At 29.3% G+C, this 20,239-nt stretch overlaps 1 protein-coding gene across 8 annotated transcripts in view; it reads right to left on the bottom strand.

Annotated features, from left to right (window-relative positions):
* LOC129907885 (trichohyalin) overlaps window positions 1-20,239 on the bottom strand; it is a 121,248-nt gene that overhangs the window by 84,753 nt on the left and 16,256 nt on the right. For 6 of the 8 annotated variants that reach the window (XM_055984357.1, XM_055984367.1, XM_055984360.1 and 3 more), the window contains exon 2: window positions 19,417-19,623. In XM_055984357.1, coding sequence (XP_055840332.1) covers window positions 19,417-19,555 — 139 coding nt within the window. In that variant the 5' untranslated portion in view covers window positions 19,556-19,623. Of the gene's footprint in view, window positions 1-18,404; window positions 18,555-19,416; window positions 19,624-20,239 lie in introns of those variants that run through there. The other 2 variants (XM_055984362.1, XM_055984363.1) reach the window with 2 other exon arrangements.

Below are 20,239 nucleotides of genomic sequence, written 5' to 3'. Positions count from 1 at the left end.
TTTTTTTTTTTGTTTTTATGTAAATAAGAAGTAATTCAAGGGAAATCCATGAAATAGTTTTTGCACACAATTGGAGCTTGGTTTTTGGATGTGAATTGCATAATTTTAATATGGATTTTAATTCATGCTGGATAGAACCTTAAAATGTGTCGAAGGATAGAACTTTAAAATGTATTCGGAGATGGGAGAAAATTGGAATTTATTTATTTGACACAAGGGATTTTTGGGCTAATGGATTCGATATGTAGTTTTAAATTGGAATATAAGACAATTCCTTACTCTTTTTTTTATACAAACAAGCAGAAGCTATTAAAAAAGCCAATAAAGTTTTGAAGAAACTTGAAACTTATCTTGAAAGTTTATTTTAAGGTTGAATGCGTTTGATGTTAAAATACATACAATATTTTTTTGATCTTGACATAAATTGTTATAAAACAAGTTGAAACAACTTTTGCACTTATAACTTTCAAAGAAAAAAAGAGCTATGTCAATGTTAAAATACAATTAAAAATATCTGACACGATTGAAGAAAAAAGTATGTTAGACTGAAGTGTAAATAAGTCGAACAAAGAACTTAGTAACCTAATTAGTTTATATAAAAATATTGGCAAACGGAAAGTCAATAGTGCTAACTTTAAAACTTATCACGTGGACCTTTTTTTTTAAACAAAGATAAATATGATAGAAAATTTAAATAACGCCAGCCTTTGCATTTCGTCATTAGATTTATTTTTACAGAAGATAAGAGATACTCATTCAAAAATTGTCAAACGGATTTTCCGGATTTGAATCAATTTCTTTTGTCTTCTTCAAGTGGCTTTTTACAGATAACTCATTTAATACACCAGTTTAATTAATCAAAATAAAATTGAAATCATATGGATTAGCTTTTATTATGCTTCTATAAGGCTTTCTTCGAAAATGATTCATTGTTTAAGTCATAAATTTGCTTACCTCTAATATTATTAGGTACCTATGTGTTTTGAAGAGGTCTTGACTCAAATATACTGCATACGAAGCAAGAACTTCTAATAAACTTCTTTAACATTTTCCAAGCAATTTAAGAAAGAGTTTGACTTTTGACAATTGAAATGATAACTTTTACTCACGAAGTCTTGTTGGTTTGAGACAAAAAGAAGAAATTATATGTTTTTAAAATTTTTAAAAACTCTTCCATGCACAAAGTGTGCATTTTAAGAGCATTGTAAGCGCTCTTATTCAATTTAAAACTAATTTGGCCAGTACCATTAAAAAAAAAAAAAATTGGTTCAGCGTTCTTGAAAATAAGTTTGAATACAAAGCTATCAACTAATACTCTTATTAGACTCTTATTAGTAACCGTGTGCGTTTCTTCTAATCGGACTTGACTCCCTCAACCAATAAGTGCTACAGTGTTACGTATCACAAAGAAATAAGGAACACTGAGCCTCTCAAGCTAAGTTTTAAGTTTTTTAGGGGCAAACTAAGTCTGGTTAACTGATAGTTATTTGCTGATATTTTGATTATAGTCTCCGCACGAAAAACTAGTGGCTTGGAAGTAAAGGTGCTTCTTAAAAATTGAAATAAATATCCTACAGATCCTAAATAAAGATCTAACACATCAGTGTTTTCCAATAAGGGAAAGAATTGATATTAAATAAAATTGACAAACCTAGTATTAACCTAGTCGTAATCACTCAAATGTCAAAATTTAATACCAATACCTTGTCTCACTAAAAATAAGGAGAACGCCTTTTTTTTAAGATTGAAAGAAAGTACAGAATTTTCGGTCAACTTAGGCGTTGTCAAAGAAAACAACTTACCCAAAAATGTCAGCACCACAATTTTATGGCTCTGTTCAGAGTAAATTCAAAATAGTTTTTAGTCATTAAAAGCACGAAATATTAAATGTTTTTTTTTTTTTTTTACTTACGGAGAAAACATGGTTGTTAAGAAAAGCTTGAAGTTGCTGTCAAGTAGACAGCTTGAAAAGGATAGAGCTGATTTAAGAAGCTTGTTGTATGAGGCCCAAAGTCAAATGGATTTAGAAATTTTGAAATTTTATTATTTCTGACTTAAATTTATTTTCCAGTTTTTTAATACGAAAATTCTGTGCGAAGAGTTTGCTTTGATTAAGATTGTCTTTAATAGTTTATTAGTGAACATTGTATCCATCTAAATCGTTTACCCATCTGGTGTTCCACAAGGAAGCATACTAGGACCACTATTATTATAAATTATATTTAATCCAATATTTGACATTTGGTATGATATCCTCAGCTAAATGAAAGGGCCTTTAATGAAGTCTTACAAAATGCCAACTTCCACTGTGAACTTAAAACCAATGATCAAACTATCAAAACATTCAGTAAAAGCAATATTTGTATGGCAATGTAAAGTTAAAGAATACAAAAGTTTAAGCTTTTTATCCAAAATTCTGGATCAATGGAGGAAACTTTTAAAATCATTTTTGTGTATCGTTCACTGAGGGAAAAGCCACCATTAAACAACGTAAAATCAATAAAAACCACATTGATTTAACTCTATTATTCGGAATGATTTTGCGTTGAAGATGAACATTTTAAAATCAACGTGGAAAAATGTTAATTTTTTATGGTTTCGTATCTTAAAGTCACATAAATCAAAGTAGTGCATCTTTGAAACAACGACGTTTTAACTTCAATTTATTTTTTCCCTCAGTGTTATTACTGTCCCAGTAGACACAAATTTGTAGTTAATGAACAAACTAAGGTCTAGTTTGTTTCAAGAGAGACAAATGGTCTGTTAAGTTCTGAGAATAAGAATACACTGAGGGAAAAAACAACTTATAATCAACGAAAACCACGTTGATTCAACTATTTTTCGGAATTATTTTTAAATCAAAGTAGAAAATAGTTAGTTTAAAGTTGTTTGCCGTTATAAAACATCTTTGAATCAAAGTTATTTCAACTTTGAAAAAAGCATCAATTTATAAAAAAAAAAGAAAAAATTGGCATCCGCTAGGGATCGAACCTACAACTCTTGGGTCACTAGGCGAATGCTTTACCAACGACGTGCTATCTCACTGTTGAAAATTAGTGTGATAAAATGCAACAAAAGCTGAAGTCCAAAAAAAATAAAAAAAAATCTTACGTTGTTTCAATTTTAATTTAAAGATGTTTCTTGATAGTTTTTTCAACATTAAATCAACGTTGAACATATTAGATTTTACGTTGCGTTTTTTCCCTCAGTGTACGTGAAAATTTCCGTCTGAAATGAGCCCAAACAGTCGATTCCAAGATATTTTCATTCATAAGGCATTGCTATGACATGAAACTAGTTCTTGGAAAAAATTGTATTCGTCCTCAAAAAAATCTATGCAAATGATGAACCTTCAAAAACCACATCCTGTAAGCTTTTCTTGCCATCATTTTTATTAGATACATTTTGTTTTCACTCCACGAAATCAACACAATACCCTGAAAAACTAAATAAGTTAAAAAAGAAAAAAAAGAAAACCATCGAAGGAAAAAAAAAACGTGAATTGGTTGCGCATTTCTTAAGGTAAAGTAATTTGAATGTCATGTCCCTATATTGTAGGTACCTATTATCACCATATAAATTGTATACATCCAAGTTTGGGTAAATGCCTTCTTCTTTAATGCATTTTAGAAATTACATTTTTCTATTACGTGTTTTCTAGATGTCGTCCCAACCCTTCGTCATTGTCGTCATTCGTAGTTAACGAACGGATGTCACATATATATAAAAACCTAAACTAACCTAAGATGGTAGAAAGATAGATAGATAGAGAAAGAGGCGTATTAACAATGAGGTGACCTTAATTGCATTGTTAACATTTTTTTTTTTTACATTCTTCTTCTTTATTTATATATATATAAATTTTCTAACCATTTATTGTTGAATTAATGACTGTACACGCAATTTGAATTAGTTTTTTTTTTTTTGTAGTTTTTTTTTTTAAATTGAAATTTAATTGTAGGCTTTCGAGGTGTTTTTTTTCTGTTCCTTTTCTATAACAATGGATTATATATTACTTGAAAGCTCTCTGGAATGTACAAATAACACGCTATGCTCGCTCAAGTCCGGTAAATTACTTAAAAAGAGGTCAAAAAAAGGCTATGGTAAAATAAGTCTGAAGTTTTATAATAATAATAATTAAATATTATGTGTATACAAAACTTGTTATAAGTTTAATTAATGTACATTGTTGCTCTTTTAACAGATTAAAGCTTTAAATATGTTTTTTGCAATTATCAAATTAGTTTTTGTGTTTAAAATTAAGACTAAAGTAGGAAAGGTGAATACTGAATAATCAAGGACTGCCCTGATAGAATCCTTTTTTATGAGGTAGTTTTAGTGATGGGAACTATCGAATAAAAACTAACAAACTATTTCGATAATTGTAAAATATTCATTTAGTTACTATTTTCATTCGAATAGTTTTTTTATTGGAATATTTTTTTTTTATTCGATAGTTTTTTCATTCGAATAGTTTTTTTTATTCGATAGTTTGCTCATTCGAGTAGATTTTTTATACGATAGTCTATTTATTCGATAGTTTTTTATTCGATAGTTTTTTCATTCGAATAGTTTTTTTAGACGATAGATTTCTCATTCGAATAGTTTTTTTACGATAGTTTGTTTCATTCCAGTTTTTTTATTCGATAGTTTTTATTTGAATGATATAACGCATGAATGAATGAACTATTCGATAGTTCAAATTATTCAGTTACTAACTATCGATAGTTTAAATCATTCGATAGTTCCCATGTCCCATCACTAGGTAGTATTCCCTAAAACCAAAACTCGTAATGCATCAAATTACTACCAAAGCAAAGCCTTGAAATATTTTTTTTGACAAAATTTACTTAATGCATTTTTTTGTATATCTTTATCTTTGAGCATTACCGTGCGACCCAAATTGTAAATTTTACTTCGCTGATTTGACACACAAAAAATACAAAAAAAAAAAGAAAAGAACTAAGACAAACAAAATGCTTTCAATTGAAATTGCAAAAGAAGACGAAGATTCATCACTCAAGACGAAGACGACAACGAAGCTGAAGCTGAAGAAAAAACTCAACCTTGACCGGTTATCCATTTTCTTCTTTTCCGGAATTGATATAGCTTAAGGTTTTCTTTCCCGTTACATTGGTTTGCACTTTTCCTCTTTTGTTTCTTAAGGGGGTTTTTTTTTTTTTGGGGTGTTGGGGTAGTTTCTACTACTTTTTTTTTTTTTTTTTATTAAAATTTTGTCAGCAGCAAAGTGTTTTGTGTTACTCAACTTGTATTATCTGTTTTTTTTTTTGTCTATAACTTTCTTGTAAATAGATATAGTTTGTGTATGTTCAAATTCCTTGTTTTCATATGTAGGGTACCCTACATAATCATCAATTCGGGGTATACATTGGAATTTTTTCTGTCTTTTTTTTGAATCGATGAAAAATAGGGGGGATGGGATGAGACAAAAAATTATATTCTTTTGATTGAAAGGAGTTTTGACATTGATAGGTCACGAATGTGAACGAAGACACATTTTTTTCTTTTAGTAGAGGATTTCATTTAAAAAAAAAAGAAGACAAACTTTGTGTGAGTTTGAGTTTTGCTTCTTCTTCTTTATTTATTTTTTTACGCTGTGTTGTATGAGTATTTTTTTTTTGAAGACAGTAACAATGAAAAGATGACGAACCTATAATAAAAGCAGTTGCTATGATATATAGATATTGGCCCAAATGTCCAAGGCTATAATAACTTTTTCAATTCAATATAAAATGGATTTTCAGTTCTTTTTTTTTTGGTGTATTATATGTGTAGCTTTTTGAGACTCATGGTATGAAATAGGGTTGATCTGGAGGTGGAGATTTGTTGTTGTTGTTGGTAATTGAAAGAAGTCGGCTAAAAAGTCAAGACAGTTTTATAAAAAAAGTCTTTGTTGTCTTTGTTGGTATTTTTGAACTTTAATTAAATATAACTGTGTAGCTTTTTGTGTATTTTTGGCGTGTGATCACTTTATCAGTTTAAAAAGAAAAGAACTAAGTCATATGAAAAGTGACAATCTTTGTTTGGTGATAAATAGGATAACTCTATTTAATGAATGAGATAAGAACCTCCATTTTTCAAACGGATATTGATCTTTCATATTTCATTTTGATTACTTCAATGCTTGGCAGATAGATCTCAAAGAAAAGTAATTTTTTTTTAAATGACACTGGTCTGCAAAATTTAATTTTTTTTTTCTCCTTCAAATAATTTTTTGAAAAATGTGGGTAGTTTCTAAAAAATCAACCTTTTAGATTCATTTGAACTCGTGCAAAATTAAAACTATTTGTAGCATTGAGCTCGTAATATGGCCTATCGATTGACACCAAATATATCCTTTTACATTAATGTTTACTCATATTTTAAAATACTGATTTACAAAAAAAGCAGAAATACCGAAATCCTTCACTTTTTAGTAGATGAACAAAAACACCTTAATTAAAGAAAATGTAAAATATCAACGCCCATTATATTTAAGAAGTCAAATATGTAAAGAAAACCATAATAAAATACATTAAACAAAATGTTTAGGTACGTGTTTTGTAATTTTATGTGCTATTTATCTATTTAGAAATATCTTATTTGTAATAAACCATTCGATAAACTGCCTTGTAAAGCTTTAGATTTGTTTCTCCTAGAAACAAAAGTATACTTTTCTTATAGTTTTTGATGTGCTGAGTTAGAATCCGAAGTCAAAAAAATTCTATCATGGGAGAATTTTGAGATATTCGCATTAAAGCGAAATTTTTTGAGTTCGGATTCAAAATCAACATACTAAAGTCCATTAGAAAAGTATATTTTTGTTCTAGGGAGAAAGATATATTAATTTTTAGAGATTAGTTTTTTTATGATAAGACATGCCAAACCTACTAAACTTACTTAAATTAAGATATCTCGGAGAAGAAAAGAGATATTGAGAAGATTGAAACTGAATTTGAAAGAAAAAAATAAGTTCTTTCATAAACCGTAACAATTTTAATTGAAAAATATTACATTATGACAAAATATTTCTTCGAAAACAGCAAAAAAAAATGGGTTTTTGAGATTTTCTAACGGGAATATCTAAAAAACGTGACGTGCTAGATCAATTCTGACTTCGGATTCGGAATCAACATACGAAAAAGTTTTATTTAAAGGAGGATTTCCTTGCAGACAAGTGTGATTAAAAAACGTAACTCATCTTCAAATTTCGTTAGTTCATTAAACCAAAATTTTAGAATTCGAATGCAAATTACGATTGCAATTTCGTTTGGACTTGCGAATTTCATTTTTATATGGTAACTATTTTGAACTGACATTCAAAAATGCAGATTAATGCTTTGTTTGCATATCATATTTGAGTAACTTGCTAATAATTTTGTTGTTGTTGTGTCAGAATCGAATATTTAGTTAAAAAATAAAAAATAAAACAATTTTAATGCGACAAGCTCAAGAAGAACCAAGCACGTAAAAGGGTGAACCTTTAAAAGTTCAAGATGATGGCTAAGAATTTTTTCTCCTCTTCCCATATAGGTATTTTGTCACATGAGTTTGACCATCACACAGGACTACATACTGTTTCCAATATTGTTATGAGAAGCTTTGATCAACTTAGAAATTTATAAAACAAAACAAAAAGGTTGTTGTAAGAAAATTAACATCTCAAAAGGCATGTAGAAAAAAATACGGGAATGTTGCAATAGATTTTTTGGAATTCTCAAGTATGAGAATTTTATTTCGATCTCATTGGCTCTGAAAACCATTATAATGGAAATTTTACCTTATACCTAATCATTTTTATCAAAAAACAAAACTGACTTCCATGGATCAAAACTGTGTTTTATAGTTTTCTAATAGTTCTTATTGTAAAAACTAAACGAAATTAAAATGGGACCACATTGCAGCCACCAGCTTTCCAATACAAAAAGAATTATCAAAATTGGTTCACTCAGTCCAAAGTTATGAGTTAACAAACACACAAAAAAAAAAAAAATTGAATACCTCCTCCTTTTTGGAAGTCGGTAAAAATGATCAAAGACAACTATTTTTGGGATTGAATCGAGGAAGCATTAACTTTGTCAACCTATGTTCCTTTTAGTGGGGCGCCCAAGAAAAGTTTTGTTCAGATAAGATTACATTGATCAGTTTAATAGTGTTTTAATTTTTCTGTCGAGGAATTTAATTTGTTTATTTTTACGAATGAGGAGTCGTTAATTTAAAATTCATTCTCTTAAAATCTAGCAGTTTGAAATATTTATTCCTGTGTAATCTTTAAACTATTTGTTTTCCAAGACTATTTTTTGTCTGAAAAGGTTCCCTTATTTCAAATTCGGTATAAAAAACTGCTCTTTTGAGATATTCGAAAAAATACAATTTTCTTTTCATTTCCAGTAAGATTCAAATACTTTGAAAGTCCTTAGTGATAAAAAATTTTGATGCTAAATACAAGACAAAGACATTAACACCTTAAAAAAAATGTATAGAATGCATTATGAAAATTAACTTTACGCTTTGACTACTCAACAAATTTCTTACATTTTTCAGAAGTAGTTTAAGAATTTCGTTATTTCTTTTTTAAAAAGTTCTTTATTTTTAAGATTCTCCTGTTAGACATTTAACTTCTTTTCTATTTTTTTTTTTTAGAAAATAAATTGAATTCTTTTTATTGACATTTTTACTAAGAATTGCATAAAAATTTATTCTTCTATTCCATCAAAGTAAAATAGAAATGAAGGTAGAGAATCATTTTCGACTACTTACATAAAAATAAAAATAGACTATAGTTTCTCTCAAAATCCTCTTCTTTCCACATTTTCTTCAAACTAAAAAGTATAACCATGACATAATTTTTTAGTAAACAAAATGCACACAAGACAATCTGACATAGATATTTCATTTTTTTTTTTTCAAGTTTGTTTGTCTATTTGTTTATTTATTTTTTTTTTCTACTTTTTTGTTTTTTTTTTTTTCTTTTCCTTTATTTGCAATCTTATAATTATGAATAAATAAAGGTCTCGTTTTTTTTTTGTTCGCTTTAACTCACCATTAATAAGTTAGGAAAATCAAAGTTGATTCAGTTCATAGTAAAGATAAGTCATCTCTCATAATACAAGAGCAGAAGGAAAAGTTATAGAAATATTATAGACTGTAAAATCCATTAAAACTGCCAATCATCCTAATTGAAAAGCGCACACAACTTTCACCACACTTTACCGACTGACTGCAAATAGGTCATAGAACCTTGTAAAATATTCACGATTGCAGGCATTTGATATCATTCTAGATTCTATATCTACTTAACCCTTGAATAGGGTTCATATCTAGCTGCCTATAGGTATCCAATATCCTTCTTATATCCATGTCATGATGACAGGTAATTTATCTGAAAATGAAGTGGATAACCAACGCTATTCTTTGGGCCTTAGCAGAGAATTCTTGGAAAAAAAAAAACAAAACTAAACTTTAGCTTGTTTAACTTTTTTTTTTCTTTTCTTCTAAACTTAATGAGCTGTTAAGCTTTGTTTGTTTTTATGTATTTTTTTTAAAGGCCATGTAGACTGATTTTTTCTATAAAAACTTCAATTACCAACCGTTAATTTCCTTTGTTTTGTTTGATTTATGAACTAGAACAATGCAATCTCTTACTAAATAGCTATTTCTACAATAGACCAAAGTTATAGTGTAGACTTTATGAGCGTGCGTCATTTTTGTGTTGCTTGCTATTGTGAAATGTTCTTTTTTTTTTTGTTCAAAAAACCTTCGTGACTTATTTTCCCCCTCGGAGTATTTTTTTTTTTTTTGTCATTCATGAATATAATATGCAAATTGGCAGTTTGTTGTTGTTGGTTCATATATAAATAGTTAATTTTGACTTTGAGTTAGCTCAACTTAACGCGCACTTTAAAATTAATCGTAAATATGTCAGAGCAGCAGCAAAAGTGCGTGCAAAGGGTGTCTCAGAACAAGCTTTATGGAAAGAGGACAGTAATTTTTTTCTTAATGAAAATTCTTTTGACCCACTTTTTGGACTTAATCAATTTTTAACTTTTTCTCAAAATTAAATATCTGTGTTGCATTATACTAATGAATGAAAAATCACACGTACAGTGGTCTGAAAATTTCTTTACAATGGAAAAATTAATTTTTTTTCTGCCAGTAAATTGTACCTTAAAACAGTTTGAAAGACTCATGAATTACTTGAGATGAAAGAAGAAATAGCAAAGCATGATAAATGGTATGAAATTGCATTATACAGCTTGAAGATTAAAAATTTCAAAATATTTCAAAACAGGAATTTAAAGAGTTTTGTAAAAACGCATTTTTATAAACTGTTTTAAAAAAATGTAATAAAAGCGAAATTCGTATCCATATAGAAAACTGACAAATGTTAAAATTCCAACTAACATAATTATTAAAAATTGTTGAAAAATTTATTTGAACGCGTTCGTATGATATTTAGCATGGAAAGCAATGATATTATTGACTCAGAAACCAGATTACAGTTTTTTCAAAGTTTATTATGGTCTGTTCTCGATGATAAGAAATCATGAATGTCAAATTTCTTACCGCTTCTTGTTCTTTCATACGGAGAAATTAATACCGAAGAAGACATTTTCTGAAAGCAAAACAGGATATAAAAATTTTAAATGTTTTATGCCAAACATACAATTGATGGCAAGGTCAGAATGGTAAAGCATCTAGGTTCTTCAAGAATCTTCGTTTCGCACCAAAGAAAGAATTCAGAATTCTTTGGAATATAGAACGATTTAAATTGAACGACGAATTCGTGACACCGTTTTTTTTTCTCACTTATAAGCTTTAAAATGTACAGTAAAAATTATAACAAATAATTTTTCAATCCAATGACAGCGTTTAAATACCATACAATTTCCAATTTTGTAAAAGTTTATTGTGCGGAAATTTAGGACACTATGCAACTGCAAATGGAAATTATTTCTTATTAGGATTAAGTTTATACAGAAAACCAATTAAATGCTAGCTAGAGTATCATAAAAGCTATGGAAAATCTGAAGAAAAAATTCGAGAAACAACAAAAATTCCGGTCCAATCTACTGTTGTGAGTTGACTTTGTTATAAGAGAATTAAAAACATTAGTTCGGACAGCACTCAATTAATGAAAATCACTCTAGTATGGATACCAGAGCATATTAAAATTCAGTCCAAAGAATGTTCATGAATGAACATGCCAGGTACGGTTCAGCTCTTGAGAAAGTGTCAACGATTTTTGATTAGAAACTATATTTCGAACCGCTCAATACAAGTACAAATCAGATATAAACGAAATGGCATTCCACAAGGCTCCGTCTTATTACCCACATTTTTTTCTTTTTTCGTCAACGACCTTTTATAAATAACTGCAATCGATTACTTCAAGCAAACAACGACGAAAATAGAGGGTGTATTTTTATGCGCGTGGTGTATGCCAGTGTTGTATTTCACGTTCACGCTTCAAATCTGCCATGTGTAAAAGTCAAACATGGAGATAGTCAAAGTTGCATTAGAATTGCTTTAATGAGTTAGAGAAAGAGTTGCTGTTTTTTTTTTTATTGATAACCGTTGTGGAACCGTTGAACTGGTCCTGATATTATTTATATAGTAAACCGTCTACTCCGATTAGAAACTGTACCTACATTTCACCTTAAAGGCATACGAGTTGTTAGCAAGATAAACATAAGTCAATAAGCTTTGAAAACTATGTACCTCCAAATTGGACGTCCCTTACTTTGGCGGAATGAAAAAAAAAAAAAATTAATCTCATTAATTGTAGTTAATTGAATGCTAATTTGTTGCGCAAACCAAAAATTTGTAGCTCCCATAATTTTTTGAATTATTGAATTTTTCGCTAAAAGTTAGTGGAAATGATTAAAAAACAATGAGTTTAGTTGACCTCCAAATTTTGTAGCTTTTTAAATGCTTTTCAACTCCACAAACTTAGTTTTTGAATCCTCAACAGTTTTTGAATCCCAATTTTTTAGCTCAAAACGGTTTTAAAATATTCAAGATTTTGTTTTCTAGAAATTGTAGCTTTGCAAAAACAAATTTGTTGTGCAAAAATTAATTTTGTAGCTCCTCTCAGTCATTTTATATCTCAATTTTAAGTTTAAAAAATGCACTTCCGGAAGCTACAAATTTGGAGGTTTTTAATCAACTTCAGACTTATTTTTGCGAAAAATTCAATAATTAAAAAAACTATGCGAGCTACAAATTTTTGGATTGCGCAACAAATTAGCAATCCATTTTTTGATTCCGCCACAAAGTGTTCGCAAAAATAAGTGACGTCAAAGTTGGACTTCTGATATGGACCATGAAAAGCGCAGTCGTAAAAAAATTATATGAACTAATTTTTAAGAACAGTTCGTTCTTTGCATTGATTTATCAATTCGAATAAAAATTTCATACAATTTATTAATTTTTCTTTGTATTCATAACATTATGTCCCTTGAATTATTGTCTTACAGCTAAAACCACACTTCTATGAGAAAATTACATTCCTATACTTTTTTCCAGCAATGCGAAATGTAATCTTCAAATTAACTGAACTAGGATATTTCGTTGCACAATAGTCAACTTAAACTTTCAGAATCTTTCCAACTTGTAGATTGATATGCAACCAGAAGAGGTTTTGTTAAGTTAAGCATCCTTTGCCTACTTTGCTTTGATTCCTAGAAAATAAAAGTTAAAAGATTCCCGTTTACATTTTTGTTTTAGTTCCACTTCTATCTTCCTTTGAAAGCAAAAGAAACGCTGATTAATTTCTAAGAACCACACTATGAACTATTTCGAAGATGAAAGAAGGAATCTTAGTAATTGCAGTACCTACCTTATTCTCAGAAATATAAAATTATGAGGTATATGTAATGCTTCCTTTTGTAAAATAGTTTTTCCTTTGCAATCAAGCTACTTTGGGGAAATGTTTTTTTCTTCTTAGAATATATAATTTTTTTTTTTGCATTGCACACATTCTTATTTTTTTTTTTTTTTTGTGATACTACTTAGTTTTGGTCAAATATATGTATACTAAGGTACAAGGTTCTTTAATTAAAATTTTCTTCATAACTTTCAACCTACAGACCTCAAAAAACAGTATGCAATAAAATATTGCATAATATTGGTTGTTTTTTACTATAACAATGTGAAAATGAAATCCTAGCTTATGTAAAGAATTGTCCTTAATCCTTTTTTTGTTAAAATATGTATATAAAAAAAGGAAACGTGAGCAGACATTATTGTTTGGTTTGTAAAATTTAATGTCCAATGACATATTATATGATGATAACTATGCCAGCGACATCACACACAAAACTATAAGAAGAACAATAGAAAGCGCATACATCCGTTGAATTGTTGTATTTCTATTCAGGCTATAGTATCTGAATATTAAAAAGGACAAAATAGCCATGTTTTTTTTGCGGTCAGTATAATATATTGTTAGTTTAGCCGCACGTTGCCGTTATCTTTAAAAAAAAATAACATGTGACAAGGTCAGCTTTTCAGAATTTTTGCCATTGTTCCTTATTTGTATATTCATTAAGAACTACTACTATTTTGTATAATTTCTATTTTAATTAGGTATATTTTATAACAACTTTTAGAAAATTTTAATAGTTTAAAAACTTTTCTTTGTATTTTCTTATGCAAACAAGTGCGACGAACACTGAAACGATATCAAAGTTAAATTACTTCTGAATAGTCTGCTTTTTGACAATTCTTAGGCAAAGTATAGGACAGTAAAAGGGTTGGGGTCGAAATTCTGTATGGGCCAAAATTCGGATTTCAAAATTCTGTATTCCAAAATTCTGTATTTTAAAATTCTGTAAATTCAAAAATCTGTATTTTAAAATTCTGTAAATTCAAAATTCTGTATTTTAAAATTCTGTAAAAACAAAATTCTGGATTTCAAAATTCTGTATTCCAAAATTCTGTAAATTCTGCAGAAAATACTTTGAAGTAAAGTATCTCCCGAATTAATATGCATATGGCAATGACATACCCTGAACACCAAAATACGAGTAATATTTAGCCAAGAATCTTCATTATGTACATTGTTTTTTGTTATTTTGTATTTGTTTTTTGTTGTAAGGTAAGGGTTTATTTATCTTTTTTTGTAAGGTCTTTTATTGCCATTTGCTGACACAAAACTGAAATATTTAAGTAGAACATAAACTCATATTCCCTAATTTGTTCTCTGCGTAGACTGTCACATAATTTTATTTAGAACATAAATCCTTAAGTTTCGTTTTAGCAAACGGCTCTTATACACTGTTATAATTAATTTGTTAATTGAATATAAATTGTTCAACAGGCAAGTTAAAAATGTATAAGTTTGGAATATTCAGAATACCAAAAAGGAGAATAATGGATTTGCAGAATTTTGAAAACAGAATTTTGGATTTACAGAATTTTGAAATACAGTATAATAGAAAAGCAGAATAATGGAATACAAAATTATGTTCATACAGAATTTTTTATTCAAATGCAGAATAACGACCCGTTCCCACAGTAAAAACTACCTTATAAAATTATCCTTTGAGAAAACAATTTTTTGTATTTGTAAAACGTAACGTCCGATAGCTCAAATAAACGTTTGATAACAATAGAAAGCGCATATATCCGTTGAATTATTACATTGTTGTATTAATAGGATGGTATATGAATTAAAGGAGGAATAATTGCCATGTTTTCACAGTCAGTATTGTCTATTTTGCCACGATGAGTAGGTGGAATACTTATTCAAATGACAATTTACAAGGTCGGTTTTACATAATTTTTCCATTGCTTTCAATCCCTTTGTTCGTTTATTCGACTAAAAAAAACTATGATTTATGTAAAATTGAATTTTTAATTTTTTAAGAATATAATGAAATAAATTTCTTAGCGTTAATAAATGACCAATACCTACATCTCTGTTCACAAAACTGAAATTTTGTGTAATAACCTCATCACTCATAATAATTCTATTCTATTCATATCTTACGAGTATTGCCCTTTTTCCACTGGAAAAAATGAGACTATTTCTGCTTACTCAAGAAACTAGAAGAGTCGGAAACTAAGAAGAACGAAGATCATGGTTCAGAATTGACGAGCAAGAGTCAGCTTAACTTGGTATTAATAAACCTGTTATCACCCTGTTATCAAAAATTCGTAGAAATTGCATCATAGATTTCTAAATAATTGTACGGCTTTTCATATGAAAAATTATAGGACATTTCTTAGTAAACGTTTTATGTTATAAAAATTGGAAAGGTACCTGTTCGGTATTATCTTGCTGATATTGAGTGACAGTAACTTTTAATTGGGAGCGGTACGATTGATCGCAAACTAAAATCTCTTATAACGAAATCTCGCATTTTTAAAAATTTCACGCAAAACAAAATTTCGGATTTTTAAAATCTTACATAAGAAAATCTCGCATTTTCAAAATCCCGCAAACCAAAATTTCGCATTTTTAGAAAAAATCTCGCTTCTGCATAAAATTCTCGCTATAACAAAATCTCGCACCACAAAAATCTCGCATTGTAAAACTCGACAAAATCGATTGAATTAAGTCCTTTAAATCCTTAATCCAGTTGATCTTGAACACTATGAAATAGAAGTCTAATATGCATATAACAAACTTTTACCTTTTCTATCTTTTTCTCATAAATAAACAACAAAAAATAAGAAAAACAAAACACAATAAATTCCCAGGAAAGTCATTTAATTGAAAAATAAATTACTTCAATAGTTACAAACAAAAAGTAAAGATAATATACATAATTCCATACAAAAACAATAATTTTAAGATAGCGAGAGGTTTTGAGCTATGCTTCGCAAGTAATCAATTTTTGACAGTAGAAGTCGTTTTTTATATGTATTTTGTAAAGATGTATTGCTAATAACGGTTTTATTCCTTCGTTTAGCATTTCTATTGGATCTCGATTGCTGCAGCTAAAATTTTCCATAGAACTAAACTCTCGACAATAAATTTACATTACAGCTGTAATTCGCGCGCGCGAATTAATAAATATTTTATTTCAATGCGAGATTTTAAATTGCGAGATTTTAGTTTGCGAGATTTTAATGTTGCGAGCTTTCGTTTAGCGAGATTTTGTAATTGCGAGATTTCGATATAAGAGATTTCATAATGCGAGATTTTAAGATGCGAGATTTTAAAAACGAGATTTTAAAATGCGGTCAATCGTACCCAACCCTTTTTAATTTATGTAGGTATATCAATTATGCTTATTATTCTAGTGGTAAGTGTTGGATAGTGGTTTCATCGAACCAGATTTGACTTAAAGAACAGTATTATATGTCTTATAATCCCTATGGAAGGTGTGACGTATGATTTACTTCTTTACCATGTTAAAAAGAATGAGTTATAAGACATGAAGACATTTCATTGATTAACCTCTCCAAACGGTAAAGAAGATTAAGATACTTTTGTAGCATTTTAATCTATGTTGTAGCGTCTCTTAAAAAAAAAGATAAGTATCAATAGGCTGGAATCAGAATCTGCGATCTGCAGAAGAAAGGACAAAAAGAAAATCCTGAAGAGAATGTTTGAAAAATCTCACGAATATAGGCTAGGTCTTCACAATACTGGGAAATGACCTAAATATCAAAGAATAGAAGTTATGTAGAAGAAATATTTAAGCTGCATTTTCAACAGCTCAATGAATATCATGTGGATTAGTAGCAGAGTATTCTGCTACCAGCATAAAGATGTTAAAAATTGTAATAAAAACTTAAGAACTGCTGACTCGGATGGTTTTAAACAGATATGGACCAAGGGAAAAACTTGAAAAATGGCTAGTCTGTTTTTGGTGAAGACTAAACTCGGGATTCTGGGAAAACTACATTAATAAAAAGGTATGCAGCTCATGTGCAACTAGAAAAAAATCGGTCCGTGTTATTCAAAATATGGTAGGGTTTTGGTAAGGAGTTGTAATGTGATTTCTTCTACCTGGCTATGGAGTAGATTAGTGCTTAGCACAAATCCACAAATCAGTTCAACCATTTCAGTACGCTAAAGACATTAACATCAACAGCCGGACTCATTGAATTGTACACTCAGGGAAAAAATAAATTGAAGTTGAAACGTCGTTGTTTCAAAGATGAACAACTACTTTGATTTATGTGACTTTAAGATACGAAACCATCAAAAATTAACCTTTTTTCCACGTTGATTTTAAAATGTTCATCTTCAACGCAAAATAATTCCGAAAAATAGTTAAATCAATGTGGTTTTCATTGATTTTACGTGGTTTTATGGTGGCTTTTCCCTCAGTGTATTAGAGCGGCAAGAAATAACGAACCTGCGCCTGATGTCGTGGCTCCCAAAGATCGATAGATTATTGGCCGTCTTTAACGAGACTGAATCTCGCTCCGAACATTTGTTTTTTGGCATGATGTACCCCGGAAATAGGGCAAATCACGTGGTTACCTGCGCCTTAAGGAACAAGTAGTAATAGTGGATGTGAGTCTAGATCTAGACGACAATATGAATCTTAAACGGAAAGGATATTTCATTGATAAAGTCCATTAAATAAGAAAGTAACCAGGTAAAAGAACTAAACTTGGTTTAATCCAAAGCCTGCCAGTTTCAACTTTGATTAATTAAGTAAGTGAATAAGTTCTCACCTCAAATAATGCGTACTATATTAAAATAGACTTCAATGAAGTTAATGTGCTTATCTGGAAGCAGCTGACTAGAACTGGATAGTCTGAGGCTGGTTCGCTTGAGCCATGGTGCATCCTAAATTATAAACTTTTTCTAAGATTTTTCCAGGTCATGAATTTGTAGGTTTTTTCTTTAGCAAAATTTTTAAACAATTTTTCAAGTTTTTCTACAAAGTCTCAAAAAAAAGGCAAATAAATAACTTCTGATCTATTGGGTTTTAGTTCAGCTCCATGTTTTCAAACGGGTTATTACCAATGATTGATAAAGCCGATAGAATCTTGATATGGAACAGTTTGGTGAACATTGTTTATTGTCAAAGTTATGTATTAGTTATTTTCTTGACTTTTTCCGAGGAAATTTTTTCAAAGAAACCTACACCTTTAGGTTTGTTTTGCATTCATTGAAATGGTGATTCTCTGCTGCTCCCTTTTATGACCTGAAACTAATATTCCTTAAATCGTAAAATTTGTGTAAACATATTTCGGACTTGATACCCTCGCATTATTTACCTAAACAATTAAAACCTTTACACTGAAACACCCTACTATAATTTTTCATTAAACAAAAGCTTTCTAAATTCCGTGTTAAAATAATTTTGTTTGTGTGTTAATTTGTAATGAAAGTGTTGTTTTTTTTTCTACATTGCGTGTTGTGTACATTCTACTTCGCATTTATTTTTTTTTTTTATAAAAAAAATGTAAAAGTGCCTTGATTTTAATACCTTTACCATAATTGTAATCCAGCTTGCTGATTTTTATTTAACTTGCCAAGGGGAAGAAATATGTACAAAAACAATTAATTCTTTGCCAAATGCATTTGGCAAAAAATTAAATTAATTAAATTTTATATTTTAGAATCTAATTCGCCTAATCTGTTTTTTTTTTTTTGTATGATGTTTTTTTTTTTGTGTTTGATTGTGTGTTTTGTGATTGTTTGTTGTTTGTTTGTTTTATTTTTATGATGAGCGTTAAGAGGGCAGAAAATGATAAACGAAAGGTAAATAATAATGGCACATGCGCATGCGTGATGTAAGTAAGAAAATTGTATTAGGAATTGCTCGAAACACAAGCCGAATGCAGATTATTTATTAGTTTTCTTATTTTTTAATAAAAAACAAATATTTATTAAATTTTTTTTTTTTCAGAGAAAAATCTTTTACTTGGACTATATTCAAAGCAAATAAGTTTAACAAAGAATTGTTATACTCGTTGTTGAGTTGTTCTTTGAACTTATTTGCTAATTCAATATTTCATTTTTTTTTCTAGTCCAAGCTAAGGGGGCTTTAAACCTTAACTTGTTTTTTTTTTTTTATTTAACAAGTCAAGGAAGACAGCTCCGTAGCAGATGGATTAAGGCTCTCTGTAAATGCCATTTTGTAGAAAAAAAAACTTTGAACTTCGTGTTTGCTGTAGGTATAAAAGAAAAACTGTAGGTATTAACTGTCAATTGAATAATTTATGATGAAAAAATCAGGACAATGGGGTTAGGCAGGACATAGCTAAAGAGACATGAGAAAAAAAATACAGGTATTGCATTTTTCAACTGTCTCCCTATCCAAGTACTCTGCTCCCGCCCACTCTCATAGAATAAAAGTACAAAGTTTTTTTTTTAATGGCAATTACATTATTAAATATTCATTATTAATATGGGTAAGGGGGAGGCAATTCGTTTTTTTTTCTTTCTTTTTTTTTTTAAGTATAAAAAGGTTTTATAAAAGTTAGTAGAGTATTTACCTAAAGGACTTCCACGCGCACCGTAATCCCGTGATGGTGAACGGTCTACTGTTGGTAATTCAGTTAGCCGCCTAGACCGGCCAGGACTACGAATGCCAGAACTAACAACGGTCACAGAGTTATAGTCGTCACGCGACATAATATGCCGCGGTCTTTCCGCGGTACTGATGTTATGCTGAATTCAAAATTAGTTCTAATGTTTTGTTCCTGAAAAAAAAAGAAAGAGAAAAAAATTTTTATTTGAGTAAGGATTTGAAAATTGATTTGTATTTTTTTTTTTTGTTAGAAATAGAAGGAATAAATAAAAATGGGTTGTTAATGGATAGATAGTTAACAGATATTTATCATTTATTTTTACCCATGACTGAGTCAATGAGAAATTTCTGGAAATCATTCTAATTGGAAGTTTCATTTATTTTGAATATAACAGATAAAGTTGAGTGCATCAATTAACAAAATATTCAGTATTTTCAGCTTTAAATCATTAACTTTTGAGACTTTTGAATTTCTAGAAACGACAATCGTTTAATACCCAATAACTCTCTTTACATTATGTCACAAAAAAAAAAAAAATGAAATGTCCAAATGCCTAATGCATAATGAAAAGATTAATGTAAAGATTTCCGTTAAACTTGGTAGTTTTAGGTCATTACCTAGACATACGTTTTGTTTTTTAAGTGCCAAAATTTAGGGTAGTTTTAAACGGTACATGTGAAAGGACCTAGAAATCAAGAAAACGGTCCTTTCACAAGTGCCTACCATTAATAACTACTTTCTTCGAAACCCCTATTCTCATTTCAAATAAAAATATGTAGATAGTTAG

This window comes from Episyrphus balteatus, chromosome 1 (assembly GCF_945859705.1).
Source record: "Episyrphus balteatus chromosome 1, idEpiBalt1.1, whole genome shotgun sequence".
Classification (NCBI taxonomy): Eukaryota; Metazoa; Arthropoda; class Insecta; order Diptera; family Syrphidae; genus Episyrphus; species Episyrphus balteatus.
The sequence above is the reverse complement of the archived record's forward strand: the minus strand, read 5'-3'. Positions and strand labels throughout refer to the sequence as shown.